Source organism: Balaenoptera ricei, chromosome 7 (genome assembly GCF_028023285.1).
Source record: "Balaenoptera ricei isolate mBalRic1 chromosome 7, mBalRic1.hap2, whole genome shotgun sequence".
Classification (NCBI taxonomy): Eukaryota; Metazoa; Chordata; class Mammalia; order Artiodactyla; family Balaenopteridae; genus Balaenoptera; species Balaenoptera ricei.
In genome coordinates this window covers 110,259,437-110,275,463 of record NC_082645.1, presented here as the reverse complement: position 1 = coordinate 110,275,463, position 16,027 = coordinate 110,259,437, and the positions used below count along the sequence as shown (strand labels likewise).

The following is a 16,027-nucleotide window of genomic DNA, read 5'->3' as shown; positions in this document are numbered from 1 at the left end:
TAAACTTATTTATTATCAGAGCAAGTAAGTTTGAAAGTTAGGAGTTGATTTTACATGTACTATTTCTAAGGTAAATATCCATATATCTGTGTTCCCTCACACAAGAGGCAAAGACTGATTTGATTATTGTATGTGGAGACTGTATATTCAATTCCTGCCCCCAAATTCCCTCCTATCGATTCTCCTCGATGTTTTATTAAACTTTTCCTGTAAAGTACATTAGTTCCTATGAAGATGAAAGGCTATTCGATTTAAGCTCTGTAGACAACAGGTTTTCATCAGAGAGTCAAAATAAGCAAAGGAAGGGTTGGAAGGGCAAACAGACGTGTATTTGAGATTGGCAGAAGTAATATCTTTGAAGATCCTAAATCAATACTATGGCAGTATGGTGTCAGTTCAGAATATTTTGCAATCTCGTAAATTAGCACTCTAGTCCAAAGAATAAGTAAACTGCACTGCTTTATGGTGGATCACAGAACAACATGACAAAGAACTTATACTATGATTCGTCTCTTATTTACTTTCTGTGCACAATCTACAAAACTTGACAAATTAATACGGAATTTTCAGAAGCCTTCGAATGGACGGAATTTCTACATACATTAAATTGGGGCATATTTGCCGTAAGAAATCAACTCGAATTTTATATTGTGCAAGGGAGTTTCACTTCAGGTCTTTCTAGATATGAAAACTCCATTAATCATAGATGTTCTTGTCAGTAACATTGATGTGGACTTTTTATGTAAATAAGATGCTGTCATTCTACTTGTCATTTCACATTTGTCCTAATTCACACATTTATAATCTCTTTCTGCCGTATGAAAATCGTTGTGTGGCCTCATTTTCTGGGCTTTGGATCTCTCCAGGTTCCAGAGGTAAGCATTGCTATAAGATGAGTAATTTCCTCTAAATCTCATTTGCAGTCACTTCTGTACTTGCCTTTTCCACTGTATGTGTGAGTGCAACTTTGTTACATTTTTTAGATGGGGTGCTGTAATTACATTAGGTTTTAATGCCTTTGTTTCCTCCTTACAGATATGGTAACCCCATATTAGAGTGCCCCAATGCTGAGCCTCATTATAGGTTGTCAAGGCGGTGTAGAGACTCAGCTTATAGAATTTCAATTCAGGCACAGAGTATGAGTGCTTCCTCTGTGAAGTGCTACAGTACATACCAACGCAGATTTCCTTTCTAAATTCTACAATATAAATACAGAGAACATCCCTAAAATAAGTAGTATCAACAACATGAAAAGCTGGGTCCTTACTACCCAGTAAGGGGCTGTGATGAGCCTTTCCCATCACACCCAAAGTCCACTGTCAAGGAGCAAGTTTCTTTGTGTGTTAAAATGAAAATGCCATTATTCTTTTCAACTCAGTGTTCACTCAATCCTCCACAATGCGAAAGCAACATATGATTTTGTGTCTGGCATTTTTAAAGAGAGTAAAAAGAGTTTCTCAAAAGAAGAAAAGAAAAATCGTGAAAGTGTGCGTTTGTTCTTTCCAGGCCTCTGTTATTAACCCTAAGGAACGTTGCCCTGAATACAGACACCATTTATTATTTTTAGGGCCCTTACAAGAGATACCTCGGCCCCTTTCTTTCAGCTTCTGGTTTGTCAAAAAGTAAAGAAATGCAAAATCAGAATTTTAAGAAATCCTGCTATTTTAAATGTTTATATTTTAAAATTACTATTGTATATTTAACGAGTTTCACTTCAGTCCTTTTAGTGTCTCTCTGACTATATATATAAACTCACTGGAATATAACATCAGCATCCTAAATGTGAAGTACCAGCCAAATGCCCGCCCCTCCTCCACTTACTTGCTTCCTCCCCTCTACCCTCACTGGTGAATTCCCACCATAATGCACCAGAATATCCAGGGAAAGCAGGAAATACCTACATGCATCTCTCTCAAGTCACTCAGAGCGAAAAAGCCAAGTTTTACATTAAACTGTATGTACTGTAAAAAGGTCTCTAACTTGGTGTCACTTGTGGTTTCATACAATATTTTCCAGGAGGTTAAATTCCAAACAGCTTATAGGGTTCAAGTTCATTTTTCCACGGGCACAGTAATTATCGTGTAGACTACGTTGTCATTGTGGCCACGTTTTCTAGGAGTTTCTCACTGCTTTGTCATTGTTCTTAAAATTATTTTGCACATTTGTATGAATTTTAAGAAAACCGTAACTAATAAATGATGTGTTTTACAATATGTTGCATTTCTTAGAATTCACCACGTAGGTGTTCAGAGTTCTTAGGGAAGCCATTATGGGGTGCGGGTGAAGAGCGCAGTTTTGGAGCCAGGATGTCTTGGATTTTTATCTAGACTGCGCCATGTAGTAGCTTCATGACCTTAGGTATGTTGCTTATTTACCTGAGCCTGAGTTTTCTTCCCTGTAACCTTCTAATGACAGCAGCACACACACACAGGCTGGGTGGGAACATTCAATCATGAAGCACTTAGCACGAGGTCTGATGCATGATAAAGCATCCAGTAAGTGTTAGCTGTTATCATTTTGGCTTAGTGTTATTATTTCTTTTTCCTTGTGGAATGTTTGCAGGGTGACTGAATGAAGATTTAGCAAAAAAAAAAACAAAACGGTTTTTAGAGCTGTGAATGTGCCCAAGAAGGAAAAAATATTAAACCTTTAGGGCAGTGGTTCTCAAAGTGAGATTCCCCACGTCAGCACCATCAGCTTTACCTGGGCACATGTTAGATATGTAAAACGTTGCCCCGCACCCCCAGACCTACTGACTCAGAAACTCTGGGCTCTAACAAGCCTGGCAGATGATTGTGATGTGCTAACGTCAGAACTGCAGCTTTCCAGAGGTGCTTCTTAGCCCTGGCTAATATTGGAATCATCTGGAGAGCTTAAAAAATTAGTAATGCCCGGGTTCCACCCCCAGAGATTCCTTTTTAATTATCTAGATGGGGTGCTGGCAGCGGTATCTTTGAAAAGCTCTGCAGATGGGCTTATCGTAAAATCAAGCTTGAGGGCACTGCCCAGGCCACATCCTATACCAATGAAACCAGTATTTCTAGAGTGGGACTCAGAAATCAGTATTTTTGTAACTCGCCTGGATAATTCCAACGTGCACTCAAGGTTGAAAGTCACTGCCTCAGTGCCTCTAGCAATCCTGAAATTGTCCCCTTGAGTAGCAGACACTCTGGAAACCCAGCTGGCTGCAGTGTAGACTGATGAATTAGAGTGATGTTAAGCTGAGTGTGAGGAACACACCAGGACCCCTCCCCATGCCACCTGTGGCCAGCTCCTAGTAGGAAATGGCCCAAAGATTGCAAATCCCGTGAAGGTCACCAAATGATCGCTGTCACGGCCCATTTTCACTATTTCATACTTCTTTTGCTTCCTCTGAGATCCCAGTCACTCACTCATTCAGTCATTAACAAAAAGCATTCTAGAAGTTTTCACAGTGAACAAGACAGAGTCCTATCTTCACGGAGCTGACCTTGGCTGCTTGAACATGCTCGATAACATTTCAGCGTAGTGTCAGAAGCCCATCCAGCTCGAGATGGCAGAAGGACCTGGTTCATAAGCATTGGAATCCCTCATCACACAGGTGGTGGTTCTCATTTCAGGTGAACCTGGGCCCCCTGCAGACTTGGATGCTTGCCCCCGAATCCCGGGGCTTCCTGGGGTACCAGGCCCAAGAGGACCAGAAGGAGCCATGGGGCTCCCTGGAATGAGGGGCCCCCCAGGACCAGGTATGAGCCGCACACTGATTGTTCATTACTGGCAGCATAGATTGCTGAAATGAAAATCTGGGTGTTTGCTACGTAGGTTTTTGGTATGGAGCCTAAACAACTAGCGGGGATGAAGCAGTGGAAACCTCCTTCCCCTTAAACATTTTCTCTACATCTGTCCAAAGGTTTAATCATGTAGTAACAGGATCGACACATCCCTTCTATTTGTATGGGGAACGCCTACTTGAATCTTTTACTCTTGGGCAGCTTTTGGGCATGAGGTTTTGAAACCTCTTAGCACCACAGAGTACACGCTCTATTAATAGTCATTATTAGGTGTGGATTTGACCTTGAATTAAAAACAATTGAATTGAATTGGGACTCAGTGGAGCAGAACAGCCTACAAGAAGGGAGAAGGAGGCGTATCACTTGGAAGAGGAAAAGGGAAGAGGGGGAGGGTCACGCTAAATTATGGCAAAGATGGTGTTGTTCATCGAATGGATCTGAGCATTGCTCAGTCATTGTCAGGGTGGCAGGATTCTTACTTAAGTATTTAAACCAAACCATTCCTTTAAAAGGTGCCCTCCAAATGGTTTATTTTCTCTTCATATATCCCCATCTCATTGGGTAATTTACAAAGAGATTAGAGAGTTCAGGCTGGTCATCTAGAGATAACTGATCTTTTTAGACCAGTGGCAGTGCCTGTGATTCTAGATACCAAATTCTAGAAACAAATGTGCAAATTAGCCTAAGAGGCATGAAACCATTCCTCTTCCTGGCTTTCCCACCGCCCAGCTGTGGCTTTGGCTCCTTTTGGTTCAGGGCCAAAGAAATTGGAAGTAAAACCGAATTTTGCACCACCTGTTTTCCTTGTGTTTCCCCAAACCCAAGTAGCTAAGGACCCAAGAGATGTCCCGGTCCGCTGGAGTCTGTGTAGTTCTTGGGTAGCATCCAGAACAGCTCTGGAGCCTTGTTTATGTTAGTATGGGGTTCTGTTGTTTGTATTTGCTGCATTGCATCTGCGTTTCTGCAGTCAGTTAATCGAGTGTCGATGGGAGCAACTTCCTTTAAGAGCCCATGGGCGCTGGGAATTGAGAGTAGTTACTTAACTTTTTTTTTTTTTTTGGCACTCTTTGCATGAATAAACCCTTAGTCAGTCAATAAACTCGTCACTCAACCTTATTTTAAAACCAAGCTGCCTTGTTATGTATATGTCTGCAATATTGAGGGCTGGTCCCATCCCCCCTTTAAAAAATTAACTTTCAAGTAGAAGATGTGGCCTGTAATGGGTTTCTGCAAATTCATTTCAGAGAATACTTCCAGACCCCCTCTACTCTTTTTTTTTTTTTTAATTTTTATTAATTTATTTTTGGCTGCGTTGGGTCTTCGTTGCTGCATGCGGGCTTTCTCTAGTTGCAGAGCGCGGGGGCTACTCTTCATTGTAGTGCGTGGGCTTCACATTGCGATGGCTCCTCTTGTTGTGGAGCACGGGCTTTAGCCACGCGGGCTTCAGTAGTTGTGGCACATGGGCTCAGTATTTGTGGCTCGCGGGCTTTAACGTGCAGGCTCAGTAGTTGTGGCGCACGGGCTTAGTTGCTCCGTGGGATGTGGGATCTTCCCGGACCAGGGCTCGAACCATGTCCCCCTGCACTGGCAGGCAGATTCTTAACCACTGTGCCACCAGGGAAGTCCCCCTCTACTCCTTATAAAATGCAGTACTAGGTGTTGTGGGCAATACAGATGTGAATGAGATGTGGGTCTCACAGCCTCATGGTAGACATAGCTGGCAGATCATAAGTAATTCTAAATAATGGGAAATTATAATTCGTGTTTTGAAGGAGTTTCAAGCAAAAGGCATTAGGAAAATGGGATGGGGAGAGGTAATTCCAGCCTGGAGGATTGCGGGACTCCTAAGACCCCAGCAAGAGCTGGCATTTGAGCAGAGCTTGTAAGGAGAGATTGGACTTTGAGGAACCAGAATTGTCCAACAGGGAGATGGCAGGAGCATAGTTGGGGCAGGTTGGCCTAATAATCCAGAAACTGAGAACCTGCTACATCTTTGCTGCTCAAAGTGTGGTCTGAGGACCAGTAGCAACTGAGGCCACCCCCAGACCGACCTAATTAGAATCTGCATTTTAACAAGATCCCCAGAATGTTTGTATATACATTCAAGTTTGAGAAACCCTAACTGTATTATATGAATGTTGTCCTTAAAAGAGTCAGCTAAGAGTGATGCCTTCTTGAATGACTCAATCCTAGCTCTAGGTTAAAGTCACCTGGAGGGGCTTGAAAAAATATTGATGTCCAGGCCTCATCCCAGACCAGCAAAACTCAGAGGGAGACAGGGCCCGAGCATCAGTGTTTTGAGAAAGCTGCCCGGATGACTGTAGCAGGCAGCCTGGGCTAAGACCCACTGCTTCACCCCAATATCAGTCGAGACCAGATAGGTGGTTGGGTTCACCCACTATGGTGGCTTTGGAAAATAACCAAAGAAAGTGACAAAGAAAAGAATCAAATGAGCAAATTCTGCACACTTTAACTTAGTAGTTATCTTGGGCACATACAAGATTCTCTCTGCATAGACTGTGAGCTTCTGAAAGAGGGCTGACTGTCTCTGTGGTCCAGGTGTGATCACCTGTCATCTCGAATTCCTCCTGACTTGGGGTCGGATGGGCTTATCCAGCCGCAGGTGGCCACAGAACGGCCGTCTCTGGCTTCCCGTGCCCTCTCCTTACTGATGTCACTGACCCTGCCTGCTGGCAGTGGGGACACCCCGAGGCCACCACTGTGCCACAGAATGTGATTGTTATGTTAAAAAAAAAGTGCACAGTCCTTCCCGGGAAGCACCACCCACTTTCCCCAACCGTCTAACAGTGTGGGCTGTACTGCTCTGTGGTCCAGCTTCCCTGGAGCTCCTTTTGGCCCTGCTGTGCACCTGCTCCCAGCCCACTGCTTTCTATGGGGCCCCCTCTTCTCTGATACAGCCCCCCAACCCGGCTCCTGTTGTAAAGAACCCTCTTTGCCATCAGTGTATTCCTTGGTCCCCTCTCCCTGTCTGCTCCCACTGGCCACCCTAGATGCATTGGCCGTGCTATCCAGTTACTGAAAAGTGGTAGGTATATTCTAAGGGTCTAAAGTGGCCCAGCTGTGATGGACTTGCGTCACCTGTCCTTTTCTGAAGGCGATTCTTTCAGCAGGGTGTGTGGGGCTGTAAAGACCACCCCAAGGTTGGTTGTGAAGGATCAGCTGCCCCTGAGAAGTACCACCTCCACTTAAAATGACATTGTGGTTTTCTTCCTGTTTTCCCTCAAAACCTCTTTCATTGCTAAGCTGATTTTGTATCCAAGGGCTGCCGCTGAAATCTACATAGGAAAAAACGAAGTTCTGACTCTTTCCTACCCAGTATGAGTGGGTAATGGCCACACTAAGTAAAACTTGAGTCTGTTAAGAGCTCTCGATCACAGAAGGTCTAATGCTTTTCTACTCACACATGTCTTTGATCTACAACTTTTCCTTACCGGGTGGCCCTCAAAGGCTGAGACTTCCTGTGATGAACGCAAAAGTGGTTTCCATTCTGGTTTGAACTGTCACTGCCTAATGGACGTCCCCACATCCTGTTGGGAGCATTTATCTTCTAGTCAACACGTGACCCTCTCAGAGGAGGGACTCCATCCGACACTGCTGTGCTTTTAGACGTAGGTCTGTTCTGTAAAACAAGTTCCAAGTAGAAAGCTCTGGGCACACAACTCGAGTTAACAAAAGCCTTCCTTCCTGGCTCTCAGAAACGTCATCTGCTGACAATTTCCCTTTGTCTTCTCCTAAAGGGAGCAAAGCCTCTATTGTAACAGCTGGCAGGGAACTCTTTCCCAGACGGGGCGGTGAGCTCGTCGCATGTCGATACTTGGGAAGGAATGTCTGTTGCCTTGTCTGTGATACGCCCATTGGTTCGCTGTCTCATTAGCCCTGGGCAGCCCTTTGCAGGATCGCACAGTGGCCACGTGTTGGAATCATCTCGTTGGGTGGGAGAGAAAAGAGTGCTCTGAGCTCACCGTGCAGCCCTAGGTTCCTTCCAAGATAACAGACATTCTCTTCGAAGCTGGTGGAAAGAGATGCACCAACTCGCATACGGCAGCGCCATCCAGGAAGAGGCTTCTGCCCAGTTAGACAGGGGAGGGCGTCCCTCCCCTCCATGGGGAGGAGGAGAGGTTTCCTTTCTCACTTACTGAACGGTGACCATGTAAGAACGTAGTCCGGGCACTGCAGGACGTTCCAAGAGAATTTGTTTATGATCCAAGAGGAGACAGAGTGACATCACAGCACCCCGAAAGCCAGGAGCGCCCCCGACGCCCACGCTGAACGTAGTGCGACCAGCATCAGGCGATGGCTGCTGGATGTGGGATGAAAAGCGGAGGTTTGTGGGGGCCGCTCGGGCAGGCGATGTCAGGACAAAATGTAAAGGCAGTGACGTTTGGGGGGCGTGCACTTCAGATGGCTTTAAGGGTGCCTGTGTGAGAGCGGAGTCGAGTGAGACGTCTGGTCCCCTGAATCCGGCAGCCCCTGCTCCACGTCCTCAGGCGGCCCCCGCTGCCTTGAAGAACACGTCCCAGCGTGGAAAAGAGGGGCAGCTACTGAAGTGAGCCCTCTTGGACTTAATGGTTGGTTTTAGGCTAATTTGTGGCAGAGAGAGGGATTGGACAGAGAAGAATGATCCAGAAGGGGAGAGAGGGAGAGACAGTAGAGGTAGAGAACGGAAGCCTTGAGGGACTAGTGGTTCAGGTAATTAGGGGAAGGGCTGCAAAGTCCCCCGCAGGCAGGCAGCAAATCTGCTACCCAGACCAAAGGAGATCGTGGCTAATGAACTTGTGTCTTGGGCCAGAAGGAACCAAACACTTAAAGAACCGCTCAAGGCTCAGTGTGACGGCTGGCTGCCGAGGCCCCGGGGAACACGCCTGAGCCCTGGTCACCAAGCAGGGTCTGGAGCTGGATGGCGCAGCCTCTGCCCTCGGCCTGCCAGGCCTGTTTCCGCACCGCACGTGGTCAGCGCCGTGGCCTTTCTTAGCCTCCGTCTCCCCACTGGTAGCCTGGCGCGTGGGAGCATCTCGTCATGCGGCTGCTGTGAAGACTGAACTGGATAATTCACACAAAGGGATTAGTCTGCTCCCTAGCACCTTGTAACCCTCGACAAAGAGCTGTTTTTAAAGATTGCTGCCCTTGCTGTAAATTTAACCTGACTCTCAACTAAATGCTATTAAGTTTTATTCATTCCTCCATTCAGGCTTCCAAAAAATTATTCTTAAGGAAAATATTTAATTACAAAAGCCAGATATGTTCAATGTCAAAAACAATAACGACAAAAAACAAACAAACAAACAAACAAAAAACCCAACCAGGTCAAATATACAAGATGATGAAGAAAATGTGAAAATGTCTCACTCAACACCTCGCTGCTCTGGCTTCAGATCCTGACTCTGCCCATTAATGATTCATTGGCCTTAATTGATCAAGTTACTTGATCTCTTAGAGCCTCAGTGACCCCCACTGCCAAGTGGAGATAGTATAACCCCAACTTCACGTAGCTGCAGGGCTGAAATGAGCCAGTGCAGGTTGGTGCAAACGGGAGGCCCAGGGCTGACACGAGGAATTCACGCAGTAAATGCTACCTAGTGGGTGTCACGTTGTTGTCGTCACCACCATTGTGACCTTCCCTGCAGGGTGCAAAGGAGAGCCCGGGCCGGATGGCAGGAGAGGCGAGGATGGCCTTCCAGGGTCCCCTGGGCCTCCGGGACGCAAAGGTGACATGGGAGAAGCGGGCTGTCCAGGAGTACCAGGTAAGGAGTTGCGGTTTCTCTTCTTTTCCCTGGCACAGTGGATCTGAGACTGTTGACAAGATCCCTGGCCTCTTAAGCATTTGCCTTAGATATCCACTCACCAGGCTTTAGGGGGACAAAGCAACAAGAACAGAACAGGATGTGTCCTCCACATTGTAGCTGATACTCGACCATCATAAAAACAGGTCAAGGCGCCGTGTCCATTATTTTCCCAAAACACTGTACATTAACCTAAAAGGCTCTGCCATTTCCGCTGTTCACTCTCCCGAGGTAAGCCTGGCATTGGCTGTGTGACTGCCACTGAGAGGCTGTGCTGAAGATCTTAGGGACAGCGGGGGTGGTCTCACATCTACAACTGACTGAATCACTTGGCCTCTGGTTTTCTGAGTTCATTCATCTTCGCATACAGCCATCAATCAACTTACATAGAATACAAGGCTGTTCCTTAAGAAAAATATTTGAGAGTGGCCTTGGATGAGAAGAGATAAGACTCCACAGAATATAAATTTGAACTATAACACACTAGGCAATATGTTAGGGCCCAAAGACTCCCAGATACCCTCTCATCTTTGGAGAGTATCCATCTGGCAGTACCGGGTTACTAATGAGAAGCAGGTGAAGGGGTGGGAGAGGGGCTGAGGACGGGGCACTGCAAGAAAATGGAAGCTGCAGCTCAAAAGCAGCAGCTCAGCTTCTGCTCTGTAGAAACTGTTGCCGTGTAGAAATGCGGGCTCAACGTTCCCTACACTCTGCTTTTCTAGCCGGAAATCTTAACTCATCACATCTTGGTAAGTCAAACAAAACACATGAGCAGGATGCAGTCTGCAAGCTACCACTTTGTCACTTCCGGTTTATGGATGAGAAGAGCTGCCAGTCTTCCAGGAGCAACACTTTTTAAAAACACCTTTTGATTTCAAAGTCTAACTTCACCTTTTGCTTTTGGCAATTAGCAGTAGCCACTGGCCTTCTTCCGTGGGTCAGCCCTTTAGAGATGCCAGCGGAGATGCCACTGCTCGCATTCTGTACAACCGTTCATTTCCCACCAGCCACTTAGAGTTCTAGAATTCGGCCTTCCTTCCACCTCCCTCCCTTATAAAAGAAGAGCTACAAAGCCAAACATATGGATTCCAAGCCCTTGTCCTTCTTAGAATGGAACTGATGATATGGTAGAACAATGGGACAGGTCTGGGAGGCGTTAAGAAAGACTAACTTTGAGATTCACCTTTTCAGAGAGCAGGCTCCCAGTCTAGTCGGAGGGGTCTGGGAGATCCTACATGGGGTGTGTACTTCTAGTTCTTTTCTTCTCAGCACTTACCACTTATTAAGTATTTCACAATTTACCTTTCGATTATGCTTATTGTCATTTCTCTTCTTTGAGTAAAATGTAAGCTCTAGGAGGCCAGGGATTTTCATCTGATTTTATGCTAATGTAAGACAAGCAGCTAGAAGTTGCATGGAACAGGTCCTTGCTGAATGAGTTGTTGGTGTACATTGCAGTTGTGTGAGGGGGACATTCCTCTCTGCTCCCTGAGTACTTAGCACAGCAGCAGACGGGTGCTAAGAATGCTTGTTAAACTGAATTCACTAAATGGCCTTTATTTATTTGTGTTTCTTTATTCCTCCAGGCCCTCCTGGGCCCGTGGGGGACCCTGGGCCCAAAGGGTTTGGCCCTGGATACCTCAGTGGCTTCCTCCTGGTTCTCCACAGTCAGACAGATGGAGAACCCACCTGCCCCGCGGGCATGCCCAGGCTCTGGACCGGGTATAGTCTGTTATACCTGGAAGGACAAGAGAAAGCTCACAATCAAGACCTTGGTACGTAGATGGCACGTGGTCACCCAGGTTCATTGCTTAAGAGCAAAACTTTTGGGTTAGTTTTATGGATTCATCAACATCTTAAATGATCACTCATCTATGGGATTTTTTTTCTTTTTCAACTACCATGCTAATTCTCAACTAATTCTGTTAAACCTATGATCCTGAGAGGTGCCAAAGAAGCTCATTGTGGCTATAGTTATTATTATCTGACTACTTATTATTAGTTAAAAAAATAATGCTTCCTCCATAAGTTAAGGGTGACTCTGATATAAAATGCAATTTTTCTCAGTGTGAATGATTTAAGCAGGATATGGTTGGTTCCTGTGTTTAGATGTAAAATGGTACCCTGGTGGTTATATGGTGTGGCATTAGCCAGCATCAACTCCTCAACCTACTCCAATTTTTAAAATTGAAATACATTTGACATATAACATGATGTAAGTTTAAGGTGTACAGAAGTGTTGATCTGATATATCATAATATGATTCCATTGTATCGATAGTTGGCACCTCCATCATATCACATAACTATCATTTCTTTTTTGTGGTGGGAATAATTAAGATCTAATCCTTAGTAAATTTGATGATTAGGATACAATATTGTTGTCTATGTTCATTCCACTGTGCATTAGATCACTAGGACTTATTTATCTACTAGTTGCAAATTTGTAACATCAGAACTTTATTCAGGGAGTTATCCTTGGCACTACTTGTCAGTTTTCAATAGTGGATTTGTGAGCCACAGGAACTGATTTTTAAGCCGAGGGTTGAGTCCCCCCGCCCCCTGGGTGCTGGCACTCGTGGTCTCCCCGAGACAGTGGTGGCTGGAGTGGTGGGTCCAGGAGGGCTGTGCCCACAGGGACAGCTGGTGTTGAGGTGAGTCTTGTCATGGCTCTCATTGGGCTGTGACCCCCGTGTCCATAAGGGTGGTGAAAGGGTGCAGGCCTAGAGGGCCAGCTACTTACATGTGTCCCACTGGTCACCTCCCCTGCCCTGGTCTAGCCAGAGCCACTGTGGCCTCGCTCTGCAGAGCTTTGGGAATAAAATCCAAACTCCTTAACAAGATGGACAGAGCCCGCATCCTCTGGTCTGATTTACCTTGGGACGCCCTTGAGACAGACCCAGACCTGCTCTCCCCACCTTCCCCGCAATGAACTTCTTTGAGTTCTTTGAGCTCCACGCTCCCTTATTACCCCCAGCCCTCTTTACTGCTGTATAAATAGGCCTTTCCTTTGAATGGTCACCACCATCTCCAAACCTGGCCAGATCTTTTTCATAATTCAGGTCCTCGCTTAGAGTCACTTTTTCCAGCCGTCCTTCTGGTAAGCCCCAGTGCCTCCACTTCTCAGGGCTTGTGCTGCTGCGCTCCCAGGGCCCGTCTGCTCCTCCAGCTCTCCCATCAGGCCGGGCTGGGAGCTTCTTGAAGCTCTCGGGGAAGAGCTGCGCTCACCTCTCCCTCCAGCAGGGCCTACTGCTTGGCTCCTGAGAGAGCGACGCGTGGCCGAGGGAATGAGGGCTGGCCCCTGAGACCGGGGAGGTGGCCGACGTGGTCAGGGGCACACCCTGCTTTCGCCGCCGTAGCAGCAGGCTTTGGCCAGAGCCTCCCGACGCCAGACCGTGTGCGCACAGGTGGTCCATGTCGGGGAGGCCGCTCCTACGCCCCGCGCACCACGCTGTTGCCTTCCCTCCCAAGGTCTGGCGGGCTCCTGCCTCCGCATGTTCAGCACGCTGCCCTTCGCCCACTGCAACGTCCACCAAGTGTGCCAGTACGCCCGGAGGAACGACAGGTCCTATTGGCTGGCGGGCACCGCGCCGTTGCCCATGACGCCGCTCTCGGAGGAGGAGATCCGCCCGTACATCAGCCGCTGCGCCGTGTGCGAGGCCCCCGCGCCAGCCGTGGCCGTGCACAGTCAGGACCAGACCATCCCGCCGTGTCCGCGGGCCTGGCGGGGCCTCTGGATTGGGTACTCTTTCCTGATGGTGAGCCCCCGCGCGCCCGCCGTCCCTACGCCCCCTCCTCTGCCCTGCCGTCCGGACTGGCCCGTAATTCTGAGAACCCTGTGCAGACCGGACGGCAGTAGGACACGGGGTCACGAAGGCCACCACAGACTGTAGCCTGTGGAGATGCAGGGCCACTCTTTTTTCTTATTGTCCATGATTTTTTTAAAATTATTTTATTACTTTGGTAGACTTTGGAAGATGGGTTTGCATCAGCCCTCAGCGAAAGTGGTTTAATGTTGTGTGCACACCCATCCCGTCTCCCACGCCTCCTTTCCTCAGCAGATTGTAGTTTCTTCCTCCTGGAATGATTTTCAGGGAAAATGTAAATCAGGTGTGTCACTGGATAGGTAAGGGGTTGTCTGCAGATGTCTGAGCCCTAATTCTCTCTTGTTGTCCGGGTAGCACACAGGCGCTGGGGACCAAGGAGGCGGCCAGGCCCTCATGTCACCCGGCAGCTGCCTGGAGGATTTCAGAGCTGCACCGTTCCTTGAATGCCAAGGACGGCAGGGAACTTGCCACTTTTTTGCAAATGAGTATAGCTTCTGGCTGACAACTGTGAGACCTGACGTGCAGTTTTCCTCCGCACCCTCACCGGACACCTTGAAAGAAAGCCAAGCCCAGCGCCAGAAAATCAGCAGGTGCCAGGTCTGTGTGAAGCATAGCTAGAGAACCCACCGCTTGTCATCAGGCCACCAAGAGAAACTTGCTAGGAGACTAAGGCATCCTAGGCTGTGCTGAGAGATTCAGTGGTGCTCATCTTGGACTCCTGGTTTAGCTGTTCCTTCTGTTTCGATGTGGTTATTCCCACAGTACTGCAATCCCTTCCTCTGTTTGGGACAGACTAAGCAAACGCTACACGTATGGATTTGTTTGGACCTACCAACCTAGATGAAACCCAGATATTCTTAGCTGGCTTTATTTAAAAGTATGCTAATTCAGGGGAAGGCAAATAGATGATAAAGGCCAGATTACAAATTACATTACTGAAAACGTCATTCATTGGTTAATAGCAACTCAAACAATTGAAGTCAATTACTCTATAATACAGTGGGCTTCTGGATGGATTTTACGGGAAAAAATAAATAGGCCAACAAATGAAACTAGAAAGTAGAGACTTCCTACATTTCAAAATGATTTCCTCTGTAATCTATTTTTCCATGCACTTTAATTGTAAAACTATGACCCATGGAGATTAAAAAAAAATCCACACAGCCAGCCTGAACAGTTCATTTCAAAGCAGAATGAATCATTATGCCAGGAAGGACCACGGTCGCTGTATTCCAGAGATGCGACATTAGCATAAAACACATCACAGATGAACATAAAACATTATGTTCTCTTCTGCATTTTTCAGAGAACAGAAATGCCTGCTTTGGCAACCCTTTGGAAAAGTAGCAATTATGGAAAAAAAATGTGTTCAGTAAGGGATTAAGAGCCGAAAAGCTATTAATGAATATTAAGGCAGCGATTCACAAGAATTGACTCCCCACTGCCGTGAACTTCCAAACAGGCCACTTTTGCCCAGTCGGGGTCTGGCTTGTCTTCCAGTGTGCGTGCTAATGGGACTGGAGCCACATGGGGCCATGTTCACATAAAGCATCCTGCTCCCCTCCCCGGGGGCGCCTGCAGAGCTGCCTCACAGAGAGTGCCCGCAACGGACACTTTCCCTCCCTCCGCATAATGGCATCTCATACGGGGAAGTGACAGAGCTGTCATTATGCACTTGGGAGAAAATTAAGGGCCGACTTAATTAAACTTAGGTAAGAAGATTCATTTAAGTCATCATCACCCCATGCCCCCAAAAGACCTGGCACTCTTTTAAATGAAACAAAGACAACCTACAAATTGAATTTTATGTTCTTGTTATTGGTTTTTACAGGAGCATCCTGCTTTTCTAATCTTAAAAACATTCTTATATTTTATATCAGTATTAGAGCAAGGCAGCAGTTTGATATTTGGCATTAATATTTTCTGTAAAAGCTTAGAAGATATGTCACTTTATAGTGAGTAATTTTCTGTAGAGCAAAGGATAGGTTTTCTATTTTGCTGGGAATTCAGTGGTCTAATCCTAAAAATCAGAAGGCTTATTGGAAAAGATTTTTAGGAAACTTGCCTTCCTTATTTAAAGAAATGTTATTTTAGAGAAAACTAAAGAAATTTCTCATGAGAAAGTGACATTCATTTCAGTGCTCATTTTCAATGCACTTAATAATTAAGAAAAACTCAATTAAAACTTTGTTTATAAGAAATACTTTTCTTGGCAAACGTTGATTGGGAGTGTGCACTTACATGCAGAATGTATTTCAAGTGAATTTTGCTCTGGAGTGTCCCCCGGATGGCAATTTATTTTAAGGCTACTTCCTGGTAAAAAGAAAAAATGTACATTTTAAGAGGAAATAATTGTCTTGATGTACCAGAATATTTCCTAGTTCATTTGACCCATTTATTAATTTTTTGAAACTCTCCTATGGCATGCTAAATATTTGATATTGAACCCAATTTCAACCTTGTTTATAATTACAATTTTGTTTCCAAAAGTTTTATCATATATTACCAAAATTCAAGCCTTCTAAAAATTCATCATGTTCATTCATGAAATTGGTCTGAGAACATTCTCTGGGAAGAGGTAAGGGTGATCGATGGACCATAGGAAACATATCTTGCTTGCTATTTTAAAC

At 46.1% G+C, this 16,027-nt stretch overlaps 1 protein-coding gene across 1 annotated transcript in view; it reads left to right on the top strand.

The window, feature by feature from the left end:
* COL4A4 (collagen type IV alpha 4 chain) overlaps window positions 1-14,327 on the top strand; it is a 135,706-nt gene extending 121,379 nt beyond the window's left edge. The window contains exons 43-48 of the mRNA XM_059928837.1: window positions 867-875; window positions 3,600-3,725; window positions 9,416-9,532; window positions 11,158-11,346; window positions 13,042-13,328; window positions 13,752-14,327. Of these exons, the coding sequence (XP_059784820.1) occupies window positions 867-875; window positions 3,600-3,725; window positions 9,416-9,532; window positions 11,158-11,346; window positions 13,042-13,328; window positions 13,752-14,015 (992 nt within the window). The 3' untranslated portion in view covers window positions 14,016-14,327. The remainder of the gene's footprint in view (window positions 1-866; window positions 876-3,599; window positions 3,726-9,415; window positions 9,533-11,157; window positions 11,347-13,041; window positions 13,329-13,751) is intronic.
* Window positions 14,328-16,027: the final 1,700 nt, after the last annotated feature.